The sequence below is a fragment of the Desmodus rotundus genome, chromosome 2 (genome assembly GCF_022682495.2).
Source record: "Desmodus rotundus isolate HL8 chromosome 2, HLdesRot8A.1, whole genome shotgun sequence".
Taxonomy (NCBI): Eukaryota; Metazoa; Chordata; class Mammalia; order Chiroptera; family Phyllostomidae; genus Desmodus; species Desmodus rotundus.
The window spans coordinates 91,078,276-91,106,026 of NC_071388.1; the positions used below are offsets into that span (position 1 = coordinate 91,078,276).

The 27,751-nt window shown below is 39.3% G+C and overlaps 1 protein-coding gene across 3 annotated transcripts in view; it reads right to left on the minus strand.

Moving 5' to 3' along the window:
* The window catches only part of CFAP44 (cilia and flagella associated protein 44), a 117,032-nt gene that overhangs the window by 78,354 nt on the left and 10,927 nt on the right, over window positions 1-27,751 (minus strand). For 2 of the 3 annotated variants that reach the window (XM_024578109.3, XM_045185779.2), the window contains exons 3-10: window positions 26,967-27,122; window positions 26,290-26,449; window positions 24,174-24,336; window positions 19,776-19,878; window positions 13,948-14,164; window positions 10,048-10,162; window positions 4,871-5,035; window positions 187-342 (exon numbers count right to left, since the gene is read on the minus strand). In XM_024578109.3, the coding sequence (XP_024433877.2) occupies window positions 187-342; window positions 4,871-5,035; window positions 10,048-10,162; window positions 13,948-14,164; window positions 19,776-19,878; window positions 24,174-24,336; window positions 26,290-26,449; window positions 26,967-27,122 (1,235 nt within the window). Of the gene's footprint in view, window positions 1-186; window positions 343-4,870; window positions 5,036-10,047; window positions 10,163-13,947; window positions 14,165-19,775; window positions 19,879-22,585; window positions 22,833-24,173; window positions 24,337-26,289; window positions 26,450-26,966; window positions 27,123-27,751 lie in introns of those variants that run through there. The other variant, XM_045185778.2, reaches the window with a different exon arrangement.

Below are 27,751 nucleotides of genomic sequence, written 5' to 3' on the forward strand. Positions count from 1 at the left end.
ATGCTTCTAATAGGTTTTCTGAAATATAATATAGTCTATTAAACACAACACTTAGGAACTCTTCATTCAGGTTTCAAAAGTAGTCTTAATGGTAAAATAGACTTGTAGTGACAATAAATTTTAATACTATTTTAATTTTATGTCCAGGTAACTTTAAAAGAGCCAAGAGAGAAGAATGCAACTTACCTGAGCCAACCAAACGTTATTTCCGGTTTCATTCATTTTTATCATAGAGAAGAGTTTAACATTCTTGTCTACTTGAAGTTCATTAATGGGTTCGATCTCTAGCAATCCAGTGTCATCTATAACATCAGCAGTGTCTATGGTCTCAAAATCCCATATCTTATAAAATTAATAAGAAAATACTTTAATCATTGAGCAGTTTCTGAATTAATATTTTCTAACCCATAGAAGAAACACAAAGAAATGCCTTGTATTTACAGAGATTTGTAAGAAAATACAGCTCTAAATAATAATTCTAATTTGCCCAAAGTAATCTATATATCAAGGTTTAAAGATATGTATGTAACAGGTCTTTCCGCACAGAGAGTGGCCATAAGGAGTAAATGGTTCACTTGTTCAGCAAGACATCATAATAATCCCTGCTCCATATATACCCGTAGGCCCTTGAAAAGGGGAAGTAGATGTTCTTGCTTAATAATTCAAGCACTATCTTCATTACAAACAGAGAAAATGAATGCGATGATGTGTTTATTAGAAACTGTTTCTCTTCCTTATCATCAATTTAGATCGTATTATTTGGATATGGATTGTTGTTCTTGGGATGGCAGGCCAGAATGCTACAGGAAGGGTGCAGGAGCATAATTTCACATCACGCAGCAGAGAGATTCAGAAGGACTTCCTCTGTGAAGTGCAAGAGCCCACTCTGGATGGTTCTGTTGACACATCCTGCTGTGTTATCCTGGGCTCAATAACTCAGACTCTGAGAAAGTAACTTCAGGGAGAGTTGGTGTAGCCCCATTTAGGTTAGCCTTGTAGCGGGAGGCCCAGGTCCTAGGGCTGGACTAATGCCTGGAGTTGGGGTAAGTTTTTCCTAAGGGGTGAGAAGTAGAGATTTCAACATAAAGGACTGAAGAGATGAGAATGAATTTTGAAAAGGGAATCAAGCTTAGAAATTAGCAGTGTCCATGAAGGGATCTTCTGTGAAACATTTAACTTCTTTTCTCTTGAGGATTTCTTCCATTTGGTATCTTGACCTTTTTTTTCAAATTTTAAATTCTTTTATTGTTGTTCAATTACACTTGTCTCCATCTTCTCCCCACCCTTCTACCCCACCCCAACCAAGCCTACCTCCCTCCCCTGCTTCCACCCTCCCCCTTGGTTTTGTCCATGTGACATTTATAGTAGTTCCTGAAAACCCTTCTCCCCACTGTCCCTTACCCCCTCCCCTCTGGCTATTGTTAGATTGTTCTTAACTTCAATGTCTCTGGTTATATTTTGTTTGCTTTTTTCTTCTATTGATTATGTCCCAGTTAAAGGTGAGATCATATGGTATTTGTCCCTCACCACCTGGCTTATTTCACTTGGCATAGTGCTCTCCAATTCCATCCATGCTGTTGCAAAGGGTATAAGCTCCTTCTTTCTCTCTGCTGCGTAGAATTCCATTGTGTAAATATACCATAGTTTTTGGATCCACTCATTTGCTGATGGGCACTTAGGTTGCTTCCAGTACTTGGATATTGTAAATTGTGCTGCTATGAACATTGGGGTGCACAGGTTCTTTTGGATTGGTGTTTCAGGATTCTTAGGGTATAATCCCAGCAGCGGAATTGCTGGGTCAAAGGGCAGTTCCATTTTTAGTTTTCTGAGGAAATTCCATACTGTTTTCCACAGTGGCCATACCAGTCTGCATTCCCACCAACAGTGTACTAGGGTTCCCTTTTATCCACATCCTCTCCAACATTTGTTTGTTGATCTGTTTATGTTGGCCATTCTGACAGGTGTGAGGTGGTATCTCATTGTGGTTTTAATTTGCATCTCTCTGATGGCTAGTGATGTTGAGCATCTTTTCATATGTCTCTGGGCCCTCTGTATGTCTTCCTTGGAGAAGTGTCTGTTCAAGTCCTTTGCCCATTTTTTAATTGGGTTGTCTTCCTGAGGTGGAGTCATGTGAGTTCTTTATATATTTTGGAGATCAGACCCTTGTCTGAGGTATCCTTGGCTAATATGTTTTCCCATACTCTTGGTTCTCTTTGTATTTTAATGCTGTTTTCTTTAGCCATGCAGAAGCTTTTTATTTTGATGAGGTCCCATTTGTTTATTCTTTCCTTTATGTCCTTTGCTTTAGAGGATGTGTCTATGAGGATGTTACTGCATGGAATGTCTGAGATTTTTCTGACAATGTTTTCCTCTAGGACTTTTATGGTGTTACGACTTACATTTAAGTCTTTTATCCACCTTGAATTTATTTTTGTGTATGGCGTAAGTTGGTGATTGAGTTTCATTTTATTGCACGTAGCTGTCCAGATCTCCCAACACCATTTGTTGAAGAGGCTATTTTTGCTCCATTTTATGCTCCTGACTCCTTTGTCAAATATTGATTGACCGTAGAAATTTGGGTTTATTTCTAGGCTCTCTATTCTGTTCCATTGGTCTATGTGCCTGTCTTTATGCCAGTACCAGGCTGTTTTGATTACAGTGGCCTGTAATACAGTTTGATATCAGGTATTGTGAGCCCTCCTGCTTTGTTCTTCTTTCTCAAAATTGCTGCAGCTATTCGGGGTGGTTTATGGTTCCATATAAATTTCTGAAATGTTTGTTCTATATCTGTGAAATATGTCATGGGTACTTTAATAGGGATTGCATTGAATCTATAGATCACTTTGGCTAGTATGGCCATTTTGCTGATGTTAATTCTTCCAATCCATGAGCATGGTACATGCTTCCATTTGTTTGTGTCTTCCTTAATTTCTTTCTTCAGTGTTGTGTAGTTTTCTGAGTACAGGTCTTTTACCTCCTTGGTTAGGTTTATTCTTAGGTACTTTATTTTTCTTGTTGCTATATCAAATGGGATTTTTCTCCTGATTTCTGTTTCTGATGTTTCATTGTTGGTGTACAAGAATGCCTTTGATTTCTGAGTATTGACTTTGTATACAGCTGTTTTGCCAAATTCATTTATTAGGTCAAGTAGTTTTTTAGTGGAGTCTATAGGATTTTCCATGTACACTATCATGTCATCTGCAAACAATGACAGTTTTGTTTCCTTCTTTCCAATTTGGATGCCTTTTATTGCTTTTTCTTGTCTGATTGCTGTGGCTAGGACTTCCAATACTATGTTGAATAGGAGTGGTGAGAGAGGGCATCCTTGTCTTGTTCCTGATCTTAGTGGGAAAGCTCTAATTTTTTGTCCATTGAGTATGATGTTGGCTGTAGGTCTCTCATGTATGGCCTTTATGATGTTGAGGAATGCTCCCTCTATCCCCATTTTGTTGAGTGTTTTTATCATAAGTGGGTGCTGTACCTTATCAAATGCTTTTTCTGCATCTATTGATATGATCATGTGGTTTTTGTCTTTGCTTTTGTTTATGTGGTGTATTATGTTTATTGATTTGTGAATATTGTACCATCCTTGCATCCCTGGGATGAATCCCACTTGATCATGGTATATGATCTTTTTAATGTATTGCTGGATAATGTTTGCCAATATTTTGTTGAGGATGTTAGCATCTATGTTCATCAGCAATATTGGCCTGAAGTTTTCTTTATTTGTTAGGTCTTCATCTGGTTTTGGGATTAGGATGATGTTGGCTTCATAAAACGAGTTTGGGAGTCTTCCATTTTCCTGAATTTTTTGAAATAATCTGTGGAGGATGGGGGTTAGCTCTCCCTTAAATGCTCTGTAGAATTCTCCTGTGAAACCATCTGGTCCAGGGCTTTTGTGTGTCAGTTGTATCTTGACATTTTGAGGTGACATATCTTGGAAGGAGGAATATATTGTATGACATAATAAAGGATATAAGATTCTCAGAGTAATGAGTAAAATCTTACAAGATTAAGTTTAATATAGTAAATGTAAAAAATTTATACTTGGGTTCAAAAAGCCAATGATTAGAGGGCAGACTGGAGAAGATATGGCATAAACAATATATTAGACATTGTAAGCTCAATAGGGGTCAACAATCATCACGCCATTAAAAAATAGTCTTATTTCTGATAATATATCCTAAAGAGTATCCAGAGGACACTACCACTTTTTATGAAAGGCCCCAGGTGGAATCCCTATCAAGGGGACCAAATAAATCAGGAAGCTCCAGGTTTGTCAGCAACAGCAGAGCGCACGTGCACAGGTGTGACCACAACCAGGAGGAACAATGCTCCACCTTAGCCCATACTATGTGCAGGACTGTGTCCACCGGTGAGGACAAGTGAGTTCACTACTGTCAGGTGCAAGGATGGGGAGCACCCATAACCAAACCCTCTCATCTCATCCTTGAGTATATTCCTGATTGGTAACCACAGTAAAAAACTAACCAACAAATGTTTGGCACTATTGTCCCTAGAAAATGACCCATTCACACCAGATATTTTGGAAGGACATCTGTGTCCACTGTTTATATTGTGCTAACATGGGCTTTCATTTTCTGAAACTACTATTTCAACTACGGAATCAAAATAACAAAAGATTTCCTTAGAAAATTTCAGCGCTAAGTTGCTATAAATGAATTTTGACTAGAATTCAAATATTTACCACAGGAGAAGCATTATTTAAAATGAGTTGACCTGGGAGTAAATGATCACTGATCTCCTTCATAAAGTGACTGTAGTGAGAAATAAAAAACTGATAGAACCAATTGACTGATCTGCAAGGCTTAGATGTGGGTGCTACTGTCCAAGTATCAGGAAAACTTACCCTAATGCATCCATCTGACCCAGCAGTGATAACTTCACCCTCATCTAGCATTATCTGGTTGATGGGACCCTGGTGACAAGACTTACTTCCAGTTCGACAGAGCTCGACTTTGATGAGGCCAGCTTCCCACACCAGCATGTTGCCCCATTCTGACCCTGAGACAACCTGGCAAGTGTGTGGAAAGGAAGGAATGTGCATTAAAACCAGCAGATATGTATATTTATGCCTCCAATAAGAGTAAAAATGATTTTTTAAAGATTTTTCTTGATTATAAAGTAAAACATTTTAAATACGGAAGAAATAAGAAAATATAGAAATGAAAACTCACTGCCCCAAGAAGAACCACTTCTCACATGTTGCTATATTTCCTCTGAGGGTTACACATAGTTTTCATTGTTATGACGAGGCTGTATGCTGCTGGTAATTTTTCAAACATATCTAATATATATTTCTTTGTACATTTCTCTTTTTTAAGATTTTATTTATTTATTTTTAGAGAGAGGAAAAGGGAGGAAGTAGGAGAAGGAGAGAAAGATCAATGTGTGGTTGCCTCTCGTGCATCCCCTATGGGGAACCTGGCCCACAACCCAGGCATGTGTCCTGACTGGGAATCAAACCAGTGACCCTTTGGTTCACAGGCCAGTGCACAATCCACTGAGCCACACCAGCCAGGTTCTTTGTACATCTCTTAAGGACATAATCCAGGAGTGGAATTACTGAGTCAATAGTTAGAGTTATGTTTAAAACTCTTGATAGGTGAGACTCTACCTTTTAAGTGTGATAATATCAATTGTTATAAGATGTTTGATAAGTTGTGAGGGCATTACTGAATTCATAAGATTATAGTATAAAAGTATCCAGTTTCAAAGAAGGATGATCATCTGGAACCCCTAGTAATCCATTTAATTCCCCACTTCCCAAAATATCAATACATACCACAAAATACTAGTTCTTATGATGTTTAACAGGTATTACCTAAAAAATAATACTAATGGAGTATTGACTCTGTGCAGAGAACTGCTGGAGCACTTCATATACATAAACTTTTCCTAAAAACCATATGAACCAGGTACATTTATTGGGGATAAGATATACAGTTGTGCAAGTCAGGTACTTTATTTTCCCAGAAAAGACAGTTTTTGTCTTCACATAAAACCACGTAAGCCAGGGGAAGCCCTGACTATTATTAACCCCATTTTACAAAGGAAAACAATTGAAGAACAGAACCATTAAGTATCTTGCCCAAAATCACTCAGACGAGTCAGGATGTTAAACCAGGCACCATGGCTCAAAAGCTCCTGTCTGACTACCACTGCCTCAGAAGACAGATACTAGGACAAACTAAGTCAAACAAATTTCTTTGCTCTAGGACTCCTTGGACACTTTGACACAGAAGTATTTACTAGGAATCACCAAGAGGAATTTTTAGATATGAAGGAATTTGAAGAGAAAGTCTCTTTTTCACTGACCTTCTGTGCATACTAACACACCATGAAATGCCCATTGGGAAACTCCAATCTCATTTATGCCTGCTCTAGGATCCTGCATCCCCACGTCCCTCTCACCTACAGTGACTTAGGACCTCACCCAGGCTTTTCTCCCTCTTTGTCTAGCCATTCTTATTTATATTATCTATTAACCTTCAGCCCACTTGTGGTAGAGTCTTTATTTAGACTTGGTTTCTTCCATCCAGTTACTAAAGCCACCAAAAGTCACCAAAGCCTAAGGAATTCCTGTTTGAAATGTCATTCAAACAGGAAATGTCTAGCTTTCCTTTTCCAATTCTCCTGAGAAAAGTCTAGGCCCTCATCACCTCTTCTTGCAAGAAAGCAACAACTTCATTCCTAGCTTGTCTCCTTGACTCCAGATTTCCCTTCCTCTAGTTCACTTGGGATTCCATGGCCAAATTTATCTATAACTTCTTTCATTTGTCACTCTACTCTTCTGATATGTAATAGTTCTGCCTGGCTGTTAAAGCCCTCATACACCAGGACCCAACCACACTTCTCAATCTCATCTCCTATTCCTTCCCAACATGAATGCTTTGTTCTAAATAGCCCTCTAAATATCTGATATTTATTCCTAATGCTAAACATTTCCTTGTGGCTCTCTCATTTAAAAAGACTTTTGCCCTCGTTGGTGTGGTTCAGTTGGCTGGGCATTGTTCTGCAAACAGAAAGGTCACCGGTTCGATTCCCAGTCAGGGCATGTGCCTGGATTGTAGGTTTGGTTCCTGTCAGGGTGCATATGGAAGGCAACCAACTGATATTTCTCTCTCCCATCAATGTTTCTCTCCCTCTCTTCTCCCTCCCTTTTCCTCTCTCTAAAAATCAAAATAAAGTTAAATTTAAAAAACCAAAAAGACTTCTTTTTTCCTCTATGTCTACACAAACTCTACTGAACCTTTTAAAGATATATCTCATACCATGTTTTTAACAAGGGTTGCATTGATCTTTATGTCACTTAATTCTTACAGTATTCAGAATATGAAGGTTGACTTCTGGCCAAGATAGAGGCATAGATAGATATACTTTGCTTCCTCTCACAACAACAAAAAAGACAACAACCAATTTAAAAACAAAAAAGAACCAGAAATGCCAGAAAACTGAACTGTATGGAAGTCTGACAACCAAGGAGTTAAAGGAGAAACATTCATCCAGACTGGTAGGAGGGCAGAGATGGGAAGCCGGAGCAGAGAGCACACATGGCAAAGGGGCAGCTGGCAGACAGGGCGGTACCATATTTGCATGTATGTAAACTGGGAGGAACAATTGGGGAGTGAGACAGACTGCGTGACCCAGGGTCCTAGCACAGGGAAATAAAGTCTCAAAACCTCTGGCTGTAAAAATATGAGGGGATTGCAGCCCCAGGAGAAACTCCCAGTCTCATAGGAGAGACCATTGGAGGGACTCACAAGAGCATAGAATGTACACAAACTCACCCACCCATGAATCAGCACCAGCAGCACCAGGAGGACCCAATTTGCTTGTGGGTAGTGGTGGAAGTGACTGAAAGCAGGGACACAGCTGAGCAAGCAGAATTGTTCCCTCTCTGACTCCTCCCCCACATACAGTGCTATACCACAGTGACATGGGTTGCCCCACCCTGGTGAATACCTAAGGCTCCGCCCCTTGCAATGTAACAGGTGTGCAGAGACAAAGAAATAGTGGCCCAAATGAAAGAACAGATCAAAACCTCAGAAAGAGAACTAAGTGACAAGGAGATAGCCAGCCTATCAGGTGCAGAGTTCAAAACACTGGTAATCAGGATGCTCACAGAAAAGGTTGAGTATGGTTGCAAAATAAAGGAAGACATGAAGGCTATGCAAAATGAGATAAAGGTATATGTACAGGGAACCAACAGTGAAGGGAAGGAAACCAGAACTCAAATCAAAGGTTTGGAGCAGAAGGAAGAAATAAACAATCAACCAGAACAGAATGAAGAAACAAGAATTCAGAGAGAAGAGGAATGGCTTAGGAACCTATGGGACAACTTTAAACATTCTAACATCTGAATCATAGGGGTGCCAGAAGGAGAAGAGGAAGAGCAAGAAAATGAAAACTTATTTTAAAAAATAACAAAGGAAAACTTCCCCAACCTGATGAAGGAAATAGACTTCTTGAAGTCCAGGAACCTCAGAGAGTCCCTATGAAATTAGGCCCTAGGAGGAACACACCAGGGCACATCATAATTACATTACCCAAGATTAAAGAGGAGAGAATCTTAAAAGCAGCAAGAGAAAAGGACACAGTTACTTAAGACTATCCCATAAGACTATCAGCTGATTCCTCAAAAGAAACCCTACAGGCAAGAAGGGACTGTAAAGAAGTATTTGAAGTCATGAAAAGCAAGGACCTACATCCAAGATTACTGTATCCAGCAAAGCTATCATTTAGAATGGAAGGGCAGATAAAGTGCTTCCCAGATAAGGTCAAGTTAAAGGAGTTCATTATCACCAAGCTCTTATTGTATGAAATGTTAAAGGGACTTATCTAAGAAAAAGATCAAAACTATGAATAGTAAAATCACAACAAACTTACAACTAACAACAACTGAACCTAAAAAACAAAAACAAACAACTAGAAAAGGAACAGAACCACAGAAATGGAGGTAACATGGAGGGTTATCAGTAGGGAGGGAGCGGAGGGAGAGTGGGGGGGAGGTATGGGGAATAAGAAGCAAAATTGGTAGGTAGAAAATAGCCAAGGGGAGGTTAAATAGTATAGGAAATGGAGAAGCCAAAGAGCTTATATGCACGACCTGTGGACATGAACTAAGAGGGGGCAATGCTGGTAGGAGGAGAGGGGTGCAGGGCAGAGGTGGATAAAGGGGAGAAAAAAATTGGACAACTGTAAAAGCATAATAAATAAAATATACTTAAAATGAATATGAAGGTGGAATAATTCATGATCATATTATGGGTTTGGTTACACTATAGTTTAGCCAACATCCAATGCTTTTTATTTCTTCCTACATACCATAAGTCCTAACTGAGAATATGCCACTAGGTAAAGAACTAGACCATTTTGTTCCTTAGAGTAATATTTGTACACTGGTATTTACTAATAATTGAGATGATCACAAATAACTAATCTTAATAGGAAACCAAATATAATAGTAATAGAGAAATGATTCTATAGGCAATATGCTATAAATTTTGTAAGAGAGAGGAAGTAATCTAACAATTTTAAAAAATAAACTTTATTTTAAAGCTGCAGTGTTGCAGATGTTCCTGTAAATTTGCTTAATCTTGCTGAATAATAATCTGACAATAAAAACAAAAGCCACAAGACATTTTTGACTCAGTAAATCCTCTGGAAGCATCATGGCAAAGAAAGGGGAGGAGGGGATATAAACATTGCAACTCCATGACATAATTAAAACAAACAAGTGCATCACTATATTAACATATGAAAATGCTTGCATAATTTATACGTGTGTATAATATTTAGTTAAAAAACAGCAAATGATATGTACATGTGGGTTATAACAATTTCATGGAAATGTATTAAAATTGATAATCTGAAGAGATAAAATTAAATGTTGATTCTATTCCCAAGAATAGTATCTGTTATTGCTAATATTGGCAGTGCTTTTTAGAATGTACAGTGTGCCTTCATATGCATATGTCACCTGAACACATAACTCTATTATTGTAGAATAGAGGCCGTTCTCACCTTCCCATCTGGGAGCTCCATGTAACCTTCTATATCAGTAGTGGTTGTTTTCCCAAATCGACCTAGTGAGCCCTGAAGCTTGAGACCAGTAAATGTGTGAGCCATTTCCCAGAATCTGCAGACAAGAAAGACACTAAATATAGTGAACTCAAAGAAGTTGTTTTTAATTTTAATATGACCCAAGCATTTATATATTTCATAGTCACATATATTATTAGATCATTCATCTCATGAATATGTGTCAATTACCTACTACCTGTCAGGCAAAGTTCTAGGCAATATGAATTCAGCATTGAGCAAAATAAACCAAGAAGAAAATTCCTTGCTTTCATAGATCTTACGTTTTGTAGGTGTGCAGTCCTATGCCATAGCCATTAGCCAAATCAGACTAATTTGAATTAAAAGTAATTAAATAAAATTTAAAAATCAGTGTTTCAGTCAGACCAGCCAGTTTCAGCTGCTCAATAAGCCCCACGTGGCTAGTGTCTACTGGAACGGACAGCACAGAACATTTCCATCCTGTCAGTTCTGTTGGATAATAATGTTTTAAAAATGGTCAAAGTTTACCAAACATGCCAGTTTACTTGCAGTCTAACTTTAAGTGACTTTCTTGACCACAGTGTACCTTTATTTTCTCATGTATAAAATGGGAATATTAGTAGCACCTACCTCATAAAATTGTTGGAAAATTCTTAGACCAGTGCTTAGCACATCGAAGTAATCAATAATTAGTTGTTACTAACATTTTTCTACTAATAGTCCAAACAAATGTACAGTCAGAATGATAAAAACCATGTAGAAAGAGAATCTGGCCTACCAACTGGATATAAAATAGATGATGGAAGGTATCAACACCAGAACAGAAGCCAAAGACTAGGTAACCAATATCCTTCTGCGAGGCTATGGCAGGTCCCCTGGTCATCTGTGTCCACACAGTCTGTGCTTCCTTTACAGTACTTCACACATGACATTGTTCCATGTCTATCTTTCCCCAATGACACAGTGCACAGAAAACATGCACTTTATTAAATGATGGGGAAATGGAAGGAAGTGGAAATTGTTAGCCTAGGGTTAGGAGAAGGTTACTAGAGAATTCCCTCAAGATTGCATTTAAAAATCTGTTCAATTATTCTATATTTCTAATGAATAAGAAGATCAGCTTTTGTTGGAATAAGAATTTAGGATAGATAAGAACATCTTTCATAAAAAGACAAAGGAATAATGTCACAGGCATCATGGGTGATGGTAGAGGTTGTTAAATACATGACACAGGGTGGAACCAAAAAAGAAAACAAAATCATTCCATCCTGCAAATAGACTGGGGTATGATGTTGTGAAAAAGATATGGAATTTAGAGCCTAAGACCTGAGGTTAAGTGTAGGCTCTGCTACCCTTTAGTATCAAGGGGCCTGTGTCAGAAATGATTGTCATAATTCTTGTCACAACAGATGAAGACTGAGTTCAGAGATGTCAAAATGACTTGTCCATCATACATATTACTATGAACAACAAATTTAACAGTAAATCTGAAAGTTCAATATGAACTTGGAAATACCATGCCAACATTGGGGAAAAAATTATACAAACTGTTTTAGGAGGTAAAGTTTCTAAGAAGGCTGCTGGCTAAATTTAAAAGCCCTTCTTTTATCGGTGCTGTCTGCAGTAGTAAATCCCCATATTAAATTAGAAAAGCGATGCTGCTAGTTAGCTTTAAAAGGGAAACATTTGAAAAGTATCCTAATGGATTTCCAGTCAAGATGGAGGCATAGGTGAACAGGCCTTGCCTCCTCACACAACTACAGCAAAAGTTACAACTAGACTACAAAACAAATATCACCCAGAAATGTCAGGAAATCAAGCTGTATGGAAGACCCACAACCAATAATTTAAAGAAACCACATTCATCCAGACAGGTAGCAGGGGCAGAGACATGAGTGCACAGAGAGACAGGGAGAGGAGCGTAAATGCAGAACAGGCCATCACACATCCATGTGTGGTGGAAAAAATCAGGAGGGATACCTCGGGAATGAGGAGTCCCAGCCCTAGATCAGACCACACAACCCAGGATTCCAGCACCAAGAAGATAAGTCTCCATGACTTCTGGCTATAAAAACCAGTGGGGTATGGGGCAGCAGAAGAAACTGCAGGATTCAGAGGAGACTCCTCCTAAAGGGTCTGCAATGGACTTAGGACTTACACAGACTCACTCCCTCTGGGATTCGGCACCAGGGCAACAGCTGGAAGGGCACCAGTGGCATACGAGGAGAAGTTGAAGTGACTGGCATCTGGGCAAGTGCTGGGAGAATGCTTCTTACTGGGCAAAACTCCAGAAGCCAGGCAGCAACATTATCCCCTCTCTGAGCCCACCTCCACAAAGAACCACAGAGAGGTGACACAGGTTGCCCCACCTTGGCAGTTGCATAAGGCTCCACCCCATACAACTTACAGGTGTGCTTTTCTACAATAGGCTACACTCCTAAGACAGGGAGTCAAAGCAGCTCTACTTAATACACAGAAACAAATACAAGGAGGCTGCCAAAATGAGGACACAAAGAAATATGACCCAAGTGAAAGGACAAAACAAAACTCCAGAAAAAGAACTAAATGAAATGCAAGTAAGCAACTTACCAGATGCAGAGTTCAAAACACCAGTTACCAGGATGCTCAAAGAACTCACTGAGTACTTCAACAGCATAAAAAAGACCCAGGCAGAAATGAAGTTTACATTAAGTGAAATAAAGAAAAAACTACAGGAAACCAACAGTGGAGGAGACGAAGCCGAGATTCAGATCAACTATTTGGAACATAAGGAAGAATAAAACATTCAATCAGAACAGCAAGAAGAAAAAAGAATTTTTTTAAAAAACAAGGATAATCAAGGAGCCTCTGGGACATCTTCAAATCTACGAACATCCAAATCATAGGGGTACCAGAAGAAGAGGAACAGCAAGAAATTGAAAACTTACTTGAAAAAATAATGGAAGAAAACTTCCCTAATTTGGTAAAGGAAATAGATATACAAATCCAGGAAGCACAGAGAGTCCCGATCAAGTTGGACCCAATGAGGACCACACCAAGACACATAATTAAGAGGCCAAAGGTTAAAGACAAAGAGAAAATCTTCAAAGCAGCAAGAGAAAAGCAGAGAGTTGTCTACAAAGGAGTTCCCTAAGACTGTCAGCCGATTTCTCAAAAAAAAACTTTGTAGGCTAGAAGGGACTGGCAAGAAGTATTCAAAGTGATGAAAAGCAAGCACCTACAACCAAGATTACTCTATCCAGCAAAGCTATCGTTTAGAATTGAAGGGCAGATAAAGTGCTTCCCAGACAAGGTAAAGCTAAAGGAGTTCATCATCGCCAAACCATTATTATATTAAATGTTAAAGGGAATTATATAGGAAAAAGATTATCAAAACTATGAACATTATGGCAATAAACTCACAACTATCAACAATTGAATCTAAAAAACAAACTAAGCAAACAGAACAGAAACAGAATTATAGATATGGGGATCATTTGGAGGGTTATTAGCTAGAAGGGGGAAGGGTAAGAAGGGGGGGAAAGGTACAGGGATTAAGAAATACAAATTGGTAGGTATAAAATAGACAGGGGGCATTAAGAACAGGAAGGATAAGTATAGGAAATGGAGAAGCCAAAGAACTTATATGCATGACCCATGGACATGAACTAAGGAGGGAGATTATTGGAGGGAGTGGGGGATACCAAGTGGAGGGGGACAAAGGGAGAAAATTGGAACAACTGTAGTAGCATAATCAATAAAACAAAAACAAAAAGTATCTTAATGTTAACAACATCAGCAAAAATGTCTCCAGCTGGTTGATCCTCTTAGGAAATACCTTTACTATAATCTACTAGCACCTGTATTGGTCACATGACCTACTTGATGTGGCCTGATCCTGATGTAGTAAGCTGCTCATCATCTTCAGGATTGAAAGTAACCTTAAAAACTTCCTGGGAAAAAGCTTTTGTCCTCAGTATGGGCTGTTCCAACTTCCAGTTCCAGATGGTCAATGTGTAATCCGGGTTGCCACCAACAGAGGCCAGCAGTGTACCACTGGAGTTAAAGTCCACGTAAGCATAGCCCAGGTCAGTCCCATCTGAAAGGATGAATGTAATAAACAGATGCAACATTTATTTCATTTTCAAAAGTGTATTATTTAAAAATATACATACAGCAGAGTTAGAGACAGAGAGATAGGGGATGTGCCACCTTGATTATGTGTATTGATGGTGGAATGCCAAGAATCCCCTAAATAAGTAATTCTAAAATCATTCATCGCCCTTGGTTTTAGAAAGAATCACTAATATGAGGTGGGAGGGTAAATAAATCTTAACATTTTGCATGAGAAAAACACTTTAAGAATATATTCCATTTTATGTAGTTGGGGAGGGGCCACAAAAGCATGTTATCAGAAGGAACTCAATCTACAATTTAAAATTTGCTACTGGAAAAAAAATCACAAAATAAAAATTGATGGCTTCAGGTTGCCAAAGAGCTAGGAGGTCACAACTCTGTCCAAAAAACAAGTACAAAACTGAACATACTGAAAAATCAACAACTCTTCTTGGGTCCACAAGAGAGGGAAGGACACAGGGCAAACCATCACCTCCAAGACTGGAGAGGCTGACAGGTGGGATTTGCAATTTACCGGAGCAGAGACTCAGGGGAAGAAACAGCCAAAACAGCAAGGGAACCAGGATGGGGATAGGAAAACCTGAACTGTAACTGACAGATTGTGGGAAGCTCAGTGTGGACAAGTCTGAGAGTTAAAAACTCCAGGGGGACCCTGTCATAAGGTGGCCACAACAATATTGTGAGATTTACCTCTAAGAGCTTGACTAGGGTGTACATATTTAGAAAAATCCCCTCAGAACTTCCGTCAGGAGAAGGGGAAGGGGGCCATTTGGAAATGCCCCAGAGCACTGTGTTCTTAGTAAGGCCTGACCTCAAGATAAACTATCTAACCAGCACCTAAAATCCTGGGGTGTTATGAGAATGTAACTGAAACACAGGCAAACTTGTTTACTGCACTTTGCTTAATGCACTTCACAGATGCTGTGCTTTTTACAGACTGAGGAAAAGCCCTGCACCAACAAAAATATTACAACTCACATTATTGCAATATTTGCTTGATTGCAGTAGCATAGGACCACACCTGCAATATCTCCAAGGTTGCCTATCCCCACCTCCAGCCCATTCTAGCCATCCTGTCCATTGGAAGGGGTTAGAAAAAAACTGAGAAACATTTGTAAAGTTCACAAGTCAGAAGCATAGGCTCACTAAAAATTGAGACCTAATCATAGGGCTATAGAACACTTCCCCTCCCCCTACACCTTACCACCACTTCCAAAAGCCTACCTCCCCCTACACCTTACCACCACTTCCAAAAGCCTATTTAAAGGAGTTATTTTTACTCAGTACATCACCTCTGGCTCTCAAGAAAAAATTACACAGCATATCAGAGACTTAGGGCACAAGTTGAAGAGGCAAAGCAAGCATCAGAACCAGACATAGCATGGATGTTGGAATTATCAGAGCAGGAATTTAAAACAATTATGATTGGGAAAAACAAACTTCCAGCCAAGATGGAGGCATAGGTAGACACACTGTGCCTCCTCACACAACCAAAAGAAGGACAACAACAAATTTAAAAACAAAATAGAACCAGAACTGACAGAAAACTGAACTGTATGGAAGTTCAACAACCAAGGAGTTAAAGAAACATTCAGCCAGACTGGTAGGAGCAGTGGAGATGGGCAGCTGGTGTGGAGAGGACTTTCAGCAAGGTGGCAGCTGGAGGACCAGGGCAGGCATGAGGTAGCTGGCCAAGCAGGCTTCCCCACTTTTGAATGCAGATAAACTGAGAGGAACAACAGGGGAGCGAGACAGACCTCACAACCCAGGGTTCCAGTGTGGGGAAATAAAGCCTCAAAACCTCTGACTAAAAAAATTTGTGGGGGTTGAGGCAGTGGGAGAAACTCCCAGCCTCACAGGTGAGTTCGTTGGAGAGACCCACAGGGTCCTAGAATGTACACAAAGCCACCCACCTGGGAATCAGCACCAGAAGGGCTCAATTTGCTTGTGGGTAGCAGGGGAAGTGATTAAAAGCCGGCAGAGAGCTGAGCAAGTGACCTCATTCCCTCTTGGACCCCTCCCCCACATACAGCACCACAACACAGCAAAATGGTTGCCCCACCCTGGTGAATACCTAAGGCTCTGCCCCTTATTATGTAACAGGAGCACCGAGACAAAAAAAAAAAAAAAAAGCCCAAACGAAAGAAAAGATCAAAGCTCCCCCCCCCCAAAAAATACAACTAAGCAATGAAGAGATAGCCAACCTAGCAGATGCAGAGTTCAAAACACTGGTAATCAGGATGCTCACAGAAATGCTTGAGTATGGTCGCAAAATAGAGGGAAAAGTGAAAGATATGAAAAGTGAAATAAAGGAAAATGTAAAAGGAACCAACAGTGATGGGAAGGAAACCGGGACTCAAATCAACAGTTTGGAGCAGAAGGAAGAATAAACATTCAACCAGGACAGAATGAAGAAACAAGAATTGAAAGACACGTGGAGAGGCTTAGGAGCCTCCAGGACAACTTTAAACGTTCCAACATCTGAATCATAGGGGTACCAGAAGGAGAAGAGGAAGAGCAAGAAAATGAAAACTTATTTTAAAAAATAATGAGGGAGAACTTCCCTAATCTGGCAAAGGAAACGGACATCCAGGAAGTCCAGGAAGCTCAGAGAGTCCCAAAGAAATTGGACCCAAGGAGGAACACACAAAGGCACATCATCACTAAGTTACCCAAGATTAAAGAGAAGGAGAGAATCTTAAAAGCAGCAAGAGAAAAGGACACAGTTACCTACAAAGGAGTGCCCATACGACTATCAGCTATTTTCTCAAAAGAAACCTTATAGGCAAGAAGGGGCTGGCAAGAAGTATTCGAAGTCATGAAAGGCAAGGACCTACATCCAAGATTACTCTATCCAGCAAAACCATCACTTAGAATGGAAGGGCAGATAAAGTACTTTCCAGATAAGGTCAAGTTAAAGGAGTTCGTTATCACCAAGCCCTTATTGTATGAAATGTCAAAGGGACTTACCTAAGAAAAAAGAAGAAGATCAAAAATATGAACACTAAAATGAGAACAAACTCACAACTATCAACAACCAAACCTAGAGAAACAAAAACAAACGAACTAAGCAAAAAACTAGAACATGAACAGATTCACAGAAATGGAGATCACATGGAGGGTTATCAGCTGGGAGGGGTAGGGGGGGAGTTGGGGAAAAGGTACAGGGAATAAGAAGCATAAATGGTAGATATGAAATAGGGGGAGGTTAAGAATAGTATGGGAAATGGAGAAGCCAAAGAACTTATATGTATGACCCATGGACATGAACTAAGGTGGGGGAATGATGGTGGGAGGAGGCGTAAAGGGTGGAGGGGAATAAAAGGGAGAAAAAATGGGACAACTGAATTGCAAAATTAATAAAATATATTTAAAAAATAGAACAAACATGTTAACATGCCAAGGGTTCTAAAGGATAACATAGATAACATGTAAGAACTGATGGGAAATGTAAAAGGTAGAAACCCCATGATAGAATCAAAAAAAAAAAGAAATGCTAGACATCAAAAACAGTGTAACAGAAATGAGGAATGCCTTTGACGGGCTTATTAGTAGACCGGATACAGCTGAGGGAAGAATCTCTGAGTTACACACAATGTAAATAAAAACTTCCAAAACTGAAAAGAACAGAGAACAAAGACTAATAAAAACAGAACAGAATGTCCGAGGGCTGTGGGACAACTACAAGAGGTGTAACATATGTGCTCTGGGAATATCAGAAGGAGAAGAAAGGAAAAGAACAAATACAGGGTCCAGCAGAAATAAGGCCTGCTTGAGCGTGGTTGGTAGGTTAATATATGGATATAATAATTTATAGTTTTAATTTGAACATTTCACCTAAAATGTCATATGGCGTGCTTGTGTGTGATATGTTACAGAATTACATGCTTATGATTTTGTAATAAAAGATTTTGTAATAGAAAAGAGGTGTTATTTGTGCTGGACCCTGTATTTGAAACAATAATGACTGAAAATTTCCCCAAATTAACATCAAACACCAAAACATGGATCAAGAAGCTCAGAGAACACCAATCTGGATAAACAAAATATAAAAAAATCTTGAAAGAAGATAGAGAGGAAAAAAACACTTCCCTACAGAAAAAAAAGATAATAATCCAACTTCTCCTCAGAAACCATGCAAGGAGAGAGTGGAATGAAATCTTTTAAGTGCTGAGACAAGAGAAATACCCAGTTCTGTACCCAGTTAAATTATCCTTCAAAAGTAACAAATAAATACTTTCTCAGATAGACATACACAGAGGAAATTTTCAAGAAATATTGAGAAGTTCTTTTGTTTGTTTAATTAATTAATTTATTTATTTTTATTATGGGTAGAGAAGTTCTTTAAAAAGAAGGAAAATGATGCAGGTCAGAAACTCAAGTATACACAGGGGAAGGAATAGCATCGAAGATGGAATAAGTGAAGGTAAAATTAAAACTTTTATTTTTCTTATTCTTAATTGTAACAGGTAAAAATTTATTCAAAATAATAGTGACAATGTGTTTGAGTATGTATGCTTATGTATATAGGTGTGCTTATATAAGAGAAACGAGTGTAAGATTATATAGAGGTGAAATAAAGAACAGCAATAATATAAGGGACTGCAGGGAGGAATTATGAGTTTTTGTTAATATAAGGTACTCACACTACCTGTGAAGCAGTACACTGTTATTTGAAAGTGGACTTGGATTAGTTGCAAATGTTATTGCAAACTCTAGGGCAACCACTAAAAAAAATTATAAAAAAGAAATATAACATATACTAAGAAAAGAAAAAAATGGAACTGTGTAAAAAGCTCAATTAAAACTGCAAACAGCAGGAAAAAAGTAGGAGAAAAAATATAGACAAAGAAGAAGGACAACCAATAGAAAACCAACAAATATAGATATTAATCCAACTATGTAAATAATCACTTTGAATGTCAGTGGTCTAAATGTACCAATAAAAAGACAGAAATTGTCACAGTGAATGAAAAAACATGAAAAAAATCATAACCTAACTATATATTAAATATAAACACATATGTATATTAAAAGTAAATAGATAGAGAAAATATACCTCGCTAATACTAATCAAAAGAAAGCAGGAGTAGTTATATTAATTTCAGAGCAGACTTCAAAGTAAGGAAAATTATCAGGGATAAAGAAGGGCATTACATAATGACAGAGGGTTTCAATTCTCTAAGAAGACATAATAATTCTTAACATGTATGCCTGTAACAACAGAGCACCAAACTTCTCGAGGCAAAAGCAGACAAAAACTTCAAGAAGAAATAGGTGAATCTACTATTGTGTTTGCAGACTTCCACACCCACTGTCACGACTGGGCAGATCTAGCAGGCAGGTCCCACAAACTTCGGACTTGCCAGCCCCACAACTGCATAAGCCAATTCCTTTAAACTAAGGAAAAAATAGTAGGGACTTAGGGGAAAATAGGTTGAGACTATAACTCTCTTCAATCTTTTACTAGTTCTGATTCTCTGTAGCACTCTGACTGGTATAGTAATGTTACATGTTCTTCAAAATATTGTTAACCTTGCACACTGGTATTTTAAAGATTCTGCTGGACTCACCTCGAAGGATTCTGTAGGGCCTCAGGGAAGGATATTCGTAGATGATAATCTCTGGGGAAATTCCTTTTTCTGCTACTGTAAAGTAAGTTTTATCAGGGTGAACCTATAAAAAATGAAATATCACTAAAGTGATGAACTAAGATTTTCATATAAATAGCCCTATTAAATGCACTATTTAGCAACTGTTTTTTTTAAATAATTTGTTCATTAGGATCCATTCCAATAAAAAACTAAAAAATGGGCATCTGATAAATACTTGAAGATGAATATGATTTAACTGAAAATTGACATACTCATTTTAGGTTTTAGTTTCATTAATATAATCAAATTGAACTTTAAAATCTCTAAATTGCTTTCTGAAGAGCTGAAACAGTGGCTCTCAACCTCTAGAGTGCATCACAATCACAGGGAAGGCTCAGTAAATCACGGAGCTTCCAGTTCAGTAAATCAGGGCTGGGACGCAAGACTTTCCACTTGCTGATTCATCCCTAACATTCCCCAGGCGATGTTGACGCTGTGGTCTGAAAACCCCACTTTGAGAACCACTAATTTAGATGAATTGCTTACCCTTCATATAAACCAACCTAAATTTTAGTATAGAAAAATACATGTTTCCAGAAGAGTTTACATCCCAATTTAAAAAATTTTGCCTTGAACAAACTCACCACAAATGAATGTAAACTTGTTAGAAGTGAGAAAGTCACAATAATTCCAAGCCAGACACAGAGGAAAATATAGTAAGCATGCCCTGGATAAATTATTTGTGCCAGCATTTCAAATAATAGCCATGCAAATTATATAGACTAATATGTTTTTTTTGTTATTTTTGTTCATTTGTAAGCCAATGTGCATGAAGAGTAAATGGGTGCCCAAGAACTAAAAGTAAAAATAGGTTGTTCTGAGAATAAGCTGTTTAAAACACATATTGCACTTATAAGCTTCTATTTTCAGTTACTGTTTTGCAGCTCCTGACTTATAGCAGAGGACAAGGAGCTTGGATCTGATACAGGCTGCACTGGGAGGCCTGGGACCCAAGATAATGTTGCAGGTCATTTTCCTCCCTCCACATGTGGGGTGATGAGACCCGTTAGGCTGTCTTCCTACTGGCAAGTTGCCTCTTATTCTTCCATTCAAGTAAATACCTACCACTTCAACTTGAAACAAGGCTTGGGTTTATAGGAAGGACACTCAGTAAGATAATTATAACACTGAAAACAGCTAACTTTTATGGCATGCTTACTATGTACCAGAGACTGATCTAAGTTTTATATGAATTAATTCCCTTAAATTTCACATCAACCTTATTAGCTTGGATACCATTATCATTCCCATCTTATTGATGAGGAGACTGAGGTACAGAGAGGTTAAGTAACTTGCCTGAAGTTTTACAGCTGGAAATATGAGAGACAGGGTTCAAGCCAGATGGTGGAGCCAAGAAGCAAATGGAACTAAAACACAGTAGATGCCAAGGACTTAGGAGGGTGTGGGTTGAGACTCTATCTTTCTAGATCCCTATTTACAAATAAATATTATGTAGGATATGTGGTCGCAGAAATCTGAATGGGGACTCAGGCAACTCTTTCACCCTTCTAGGTCTTATCTATAGGAAGTGAAGAGGTTGTGCTTTCACAGAAAGCTACTGTGGGGCTGAGTTTGGTGTGTTCCTCCATTTTTAGTAGAGACCCAGAACTAGTCAGTCATTTATTTACACTCAATGTATAGATTCACCCCATCTTTTCTGGAAGATAGCTTACATGCCCTAAAATACATTTCCCACAGGTTTCTCATAACCTTTCCAAAGGATTTAAAAATGAGGTTGGCCGGGGCCATGGAGGAGGGCCCGGTCACTCTCAGTCACCAACACTCCAGCACAGACGGAGAAGCCCCCTGGGGACTCACACCTGCCCAGGGTCTAGGTGGATGAGGGTCGAGAATAGCCTTCCCAATTTTACCTCTAACTGCTGACCTCAGACCAAATTATTGTATAACAAGACAGAAAACAGAAACTTCAAAACTACTGTTGGCCATAAAGTGGCAGAAAGAGAAGCGACAGAGAGATGTTGCTCAGGACTCTGTAGACAGTGTGGACTTCAGGGCTCCTGGTATCTGAGGATGGCCTCCGGCTGACTTCCCTCCACAGAGCCCAAGGCCCTCACCGTGGGCCCGGGAGTATTTGCACACTGCTGGCACCACAGAATCATGTGCTTAGTATCATAGTTTTGGGGGGGTTGCTTTTTAATGTTTTTATTTTTATTGTTATTCAGGTACAGTTGTCTCCATTTTCATTTTCTGTCTCTTTAAATGACTTTTAAATTCTTTGAATTCATAGAGGTCATGAATTCTTCTTCATTTAAATCCCTGCATGTTCTGAATAGTGTTGGACACTGAGTTTTACATAATAAAGTCTTGCTGAATTCCTGAATTAGTCTTATAACAAAGTCCCTGAGGACAGGGACGTTATCCTGTGTACATGCTGTGTACGGACAGATGATCACGTGAGAAACGGGATGAGATGATCTTTCACTCTTCCATCTCACTGTGCCCTGTTTCCACAGCCATCCTCACGTTGGGGGTCTGGGAAGATAGAGTCTCAACCCACACCTTCCTTGGCATCTACTATGTTTTAGTTCCATTTGCTTCTTGGCTCCACCATCTGGCTTGAATCCTGTCTCTCATATTTACCAGCTGTAAAACTTCAGGCAAGTTACTGAACCTCTCTGTGCCTCAGTCTCCCCATCAATAAGATGGGAATGATAATGGTGTCCAAGCTAACAAGGTGGATGTGAAACTTAAGGGAATTAGTTCCTCACCTTCTCCATTCCCATTGCCCTGTCCCGCCTCACTCCTCAGATAAGAATCTTCATGATGGTTACCAGTGGGAGGGAGCTTGGGGGGCTGGGGGAAAAGGCAGAAGGGATTAAGAAGTACAAATGGGTCGTTATAGAATAGTCATGGATGTAAACTACAGCACTACTATTGTGATAATATTGTGATGATTATGTATGGTGCCAGGCGGGTACTAGATTTATCAGGGGATCACTTCATAAGTTACATAAATGTCTAAGTACAGCGTTGTACCCCTGAAACTAATGTAAGAATGTCCATCAACAGTAATTTTTTTTAAAAGAATCTTCTAAACCTCTGCACTCATGTCCACTTGTAACTTAAATGGGGTATTAGGTCTCATCTAATCTAAAGTACGGCCCACAGCTCCCTGCCAGCTCGGCCAAGTCTCGGCCCTCTCGCTGGCAGCCCTCTGCCTCAGCAGCTGCGGTGAAGTGGGCACCGCCCCTTCCAGTTCTACCTGGTCTACTCCCCCTGGCAGGCAGGGCCAGGACAGGGCAGACCTGTCTTTGGATCACAATCCTTCTGGAAACCCTCCTGAGTGTCTCATATGGAACTATGGCCTGTACGAGCCCCAAACCCTGTGTGTTTCTCCTCCTCTCCCTCCCTGTCTCACACAGTGCAATCTGAACATATGTCCCTCTCAAGAGGACAAAGACACCAAGAAGGGCCCCCCGGGTTGTTTGTTACTAATGAGAGCTGATCTAAGGATACCTATTTCTAGGAGCAGAGAGTAGAAAAACAGCCAAAGGAAACGTTTAATCATGGGGCCAACCACTACGACGAGGTCAGGTGAGCTATAGTTAGAAAGGTGTTTCAATTCGACCACCAGAGGGCCATCGGTCACCTCAGTAAAGGCAGTTTCCAGGAGGTGACGGCAAACAAGGCAGCATAAGCTTGGCTTTGAATAAAGATCAAAACAAAGTGGGTAAAGAGCGTGCATGGTATGAGAGGGACTTTTAAAGTAAGAACAAGTTGATTTAGAATGCATTTATGCTGAGGACGAAAGCCTAAGGAAGCAGAGGCTGATGATCCAAGAAAGCAGATGGTGGGGACAAAAAGCTGAGAGGAAAGAAGAGACAGGCTTCAAATCACACACAAGTCCTTCTGTGGTCTGTTTGAAACTATTCAATGTGCATGTATACTTCAACTCCAAATGTTCACTTATATACTTACATCTTATCTGGCATTCATCTCTATTATTTGAATCATCACTTGTGTTATTCATTGCACTATTTTTGCAGAAGAGCAACAGTGCATTCAATGTGAAAAAAATCTACACGATCATAGGGAAGTCACTTACCTTCCATGAGCCCCAGATTCCTTATCTGAAAAATGGGATGATAACATTAATACTACAATATTGCAATATTACACAGAGAAAATGTCGGTGAATGTTGTGGTTGTAATTGCTGAACTTACAATGCCTTAGAAAAAAGACCTCTGTGCATTTCACATGACCCCACAATGCTGTGCGTGGACGTTGGCACCTACCTGGCTATTCACAGAACAATCAAAAAAGATGGATTTTTTTCTAAGTTACTAAAGGCGTACCCCAATGACACCAATTCCTCTACCACTGCTGCTTCGCAGGTAGATCTGTTGCTTGGTTTTCAGGTTCAGAAGGATCAGCTGGTTCCCAGCTATGTACATGCTGGTACTGCTGTCCAGGAGTTGCAGGTTGGCCCGCTTTTTACAGTCATAACCAAAGGAATGTCTGCAGAAAAATTACTAAGGAAAAGAAGTGAAACAATGTAACCATCCTAGAGACAGGAAAAGTAATGTGAAATAAATACATTTTTTAAAATCCATACTCATGGGTAAAGGTTCAGAGTTGAAAGGTTTAGTCTGAAAGTCAGAATTGTTTAATGTATTACTAATACAATTTTGTTCTTAAATTAGGTGAAAATTTCTCAAACTCTGATTTAGATACTATTTTACGTTTCTTAGAGAAAACCACATGGGAAGCTTTGTCAAAGTGCCTAAGACCAAGCCCCTCTGCACGTGAAAATAGGTCCAGGAAGTTACCAGAACTTAATCATTTCAGGAAAAGTTTATGGTGATTCTCACATACTACCCCATTTGAAAAAATAGGCTAGAGGAAAACTAAGCGCATAATTTTTGTCGGTAACTTGTCCAAAGACAAAACAAACAAACAAAAAAACAAAGCAAGCACTCAAGAGAGGAAACGCCAGGTTACAAGATTCAAGGTGAATTCGTTTTAGTTACACCTGGGATTGAAATAGAGTTAGAAACTGTAACAACGTGTTCTATTTCTATGTAAAAATAAAATTGAGTCAGGAAGCACACCCCCTAGCTCTGTAAGCACACCTTTTACCAGAAGTTAGTCAGCGTCTTGGCCACGTGGCCATAAGCACTGCCCCTCTGCAGGCAGGCATACTAAACTGCCCACCACGGGCCTTAATGGAAACCATCTCCTAAGTGCCCACCTTGCAAACCCAACACTGAAGAGTGTCAGTCATCCCCAGACCCTTATGCCCCAGACCAATTAATATTTGTTATTTTGTGCCCCACTTTTTTCAGGGTTGTCTTCTTGGAAAATAATGTGAAAGTACTAATGCCGGAAAACGGCCATATCACTGTTTCAGGAAGGGAAGTCAATGATTTTAACTTGACAGGCATCGAAAAAGGGATGCCAAGCTGGCAGAGAAGGTAAACGAGAATGAGGCTTTCTACTCTCCTTCACACCACACCTCAGTAAAGGACAGCTAGAAAAGCATCGCTTCTCTTTGTGCTTACTAGGCATCAAACAAAAGCTTAGTTTAAATTAAGATCATGCATTTCTATCTCAACTTCTCTAAGGGCCAAGCTTCTTAGAAGTACCTAAGATCAGGGTTGGCAAACTTTTTCTATAAAGGGCCAGGCAGTAAATACTTCAGGCGTCGTGGGTCACGTGGGTGCTATTGTAACTACTGGGTGGGCTAAAAAGTTCGTTTGTTTTTTTCTGTAAGATGACTCTAGTAGCACTTAGTTGTCTTTAAGTTAATTCAAAAAATTTTTTTAGTTTGTACTGTGACAGCTGTCATATCAGTGTGCATTAAAAAAACATTAAAATAGGTGAATTTTTGTGTAGCTATTTTAATATTGAAGGTGGAAGAAAATACACAACATTTTTGACATATTATGCTTTACTGTTTTAAGAAAGGTTAAAAAAACCCTGAAATGAATAAAAAAGATTTGTGCGGTGCATGGAGAAGGTGCTGTGACTCAATGTGTCAAAAGTGGCTTGTGCAGTTCTGTGCTGGGCACTTCTCACTGGATGAAGCTCCACAGTCAGCAGATCAGTTGAAGTTGATAGCAATCAAACTGAGACATTAATTGAGAACACTCAACATTATACCATATAGGAGATAGCCAACATACTCAAAATATCCAAATCAATAAAGTTATGGTGAAAATGAAAAACATGTCTTTTATTTCACAGGAAAAAAGCACATGAACTTTTTGGCCAACCCAATATTTAATTCTGCCCTTACAGTGTGATGGCAGCCATAGCCAAAATGTACATGAGTGAGTGTGGCGGTGTTCCAATAAAACTTTATTTAGGAAAACATGCAGAAGGCCAGATTTGGTCCATGGGCTGTAGTTTGCCAACCGCTGACCTAAGAAGCTGAAATGCCAAAATTATACATAAGGAACAAACGGATACACAAGTGTGAGAAGATCCAGTGGTATGTTCGAATTCGGAGTCACAAAAGGCAAGGAAACCAGCTCCATATAATCATAAAAGAAGCTCTCTGATATTTTCTTCTTAACTTCCTCCTCTGCCTCTTCTGCAGCTGGGCCAGGGGTTTCCATATAAGGAGATTCTAAAAAATTAAAATATTTCAACTAAGAAGGGTGTCTGGTGAATCCTAAAATTGTCTTTCACAAAGACAGGAGGGATGTACGTAGCCTGCAGTACTGCAGCAGTAAGGACCAGCACTAGCCGACATAGGCTGCCACTCACCAGTGAGCAAGGGCGGCAGAACCGACGTGCCTGGGTGCGGGCTGAAGGCCGGCGGGGGCGCGGTTTCTGCAGTCTCAAAGAGCAGCTCGCCCTCAGTTCCAAGGGAGAGTTACTCTCACCAATCTAGGGCGGAGCACGGCTCAGACCATCCCACTCGCCAGAAGACAGAGCGTGAGCGCTCTCTCTGCGATGCTCAGAAATGGAGACTACAACGCGGGAGCTACTAAACCACTATGAGGTGTATGATCCGTGCTTTCCCTTCACCACACTCACACATCCTGCCGATTTCTCTTTCTATGGGTTTACAACTGTTCAACTTGGCCAATTTATCTTTAAAACAGTGACAAGCACTGATAAAGAAAGCTAATACTACTCACCTCCAGTGCTTTCCCGGTAATCATCTTGCAATGAGCTGGAACTCCCGTCCAAATGTTCCACATCCGAGTCGTCATCCGCGAAAAATGATTTCTCCCCTTCAGTTAACGTTTCGTCTGTGATGTCTTCTGAGACTTTGTCATCCTCTTTTGTAGTGGCTATTAAAAATAGTTTGTTTTCATAATTTCTAAATTTTGAATTAAACATTTTCTTATTTCCAAAGCGGCTACTCCTTTCAGTTTGTGCTCTCAGTGAGTGAATTTTAATACTCAAAACCTCCTAGAAAAGTTATTTTATTTGGTCATTCTTGTAACTTTTTTTAAAAAAGCCTTTCCTGTGGGTTAATCCCCATTTTCACTTCATTTCCAATCTATTTTCTATCACAGCATATTTACAAGAAACTAAAAATTTAAGAAAAAAAGATTGGCTAGTGTGCTATCATTAATTCAATTCAGTATTACCAGCATTCATTAATACATAGTTGCTTCAGGGATTAATATATGTATACTCAACTTTTCACAGTTTACTTAGTTGATATTACAACACAGAGGTTGGCAAATAGTAGGTTTATAATTGTATGGAAAATAATACAATAATTAATAAATAATAATTCAAGAGTGAACTGTCTTGCATACTCACAGCTATACACCTACTTTTGCCCACCCCTGTACCTGTATTTTATCAATAGATAGAAGAACTAGTCAGTAACTCAGTAAAGACACAGATGATCCGAATAACACTATACAACGTGCTAACCCAATATTTATAAAACACTACATTTGCCAAT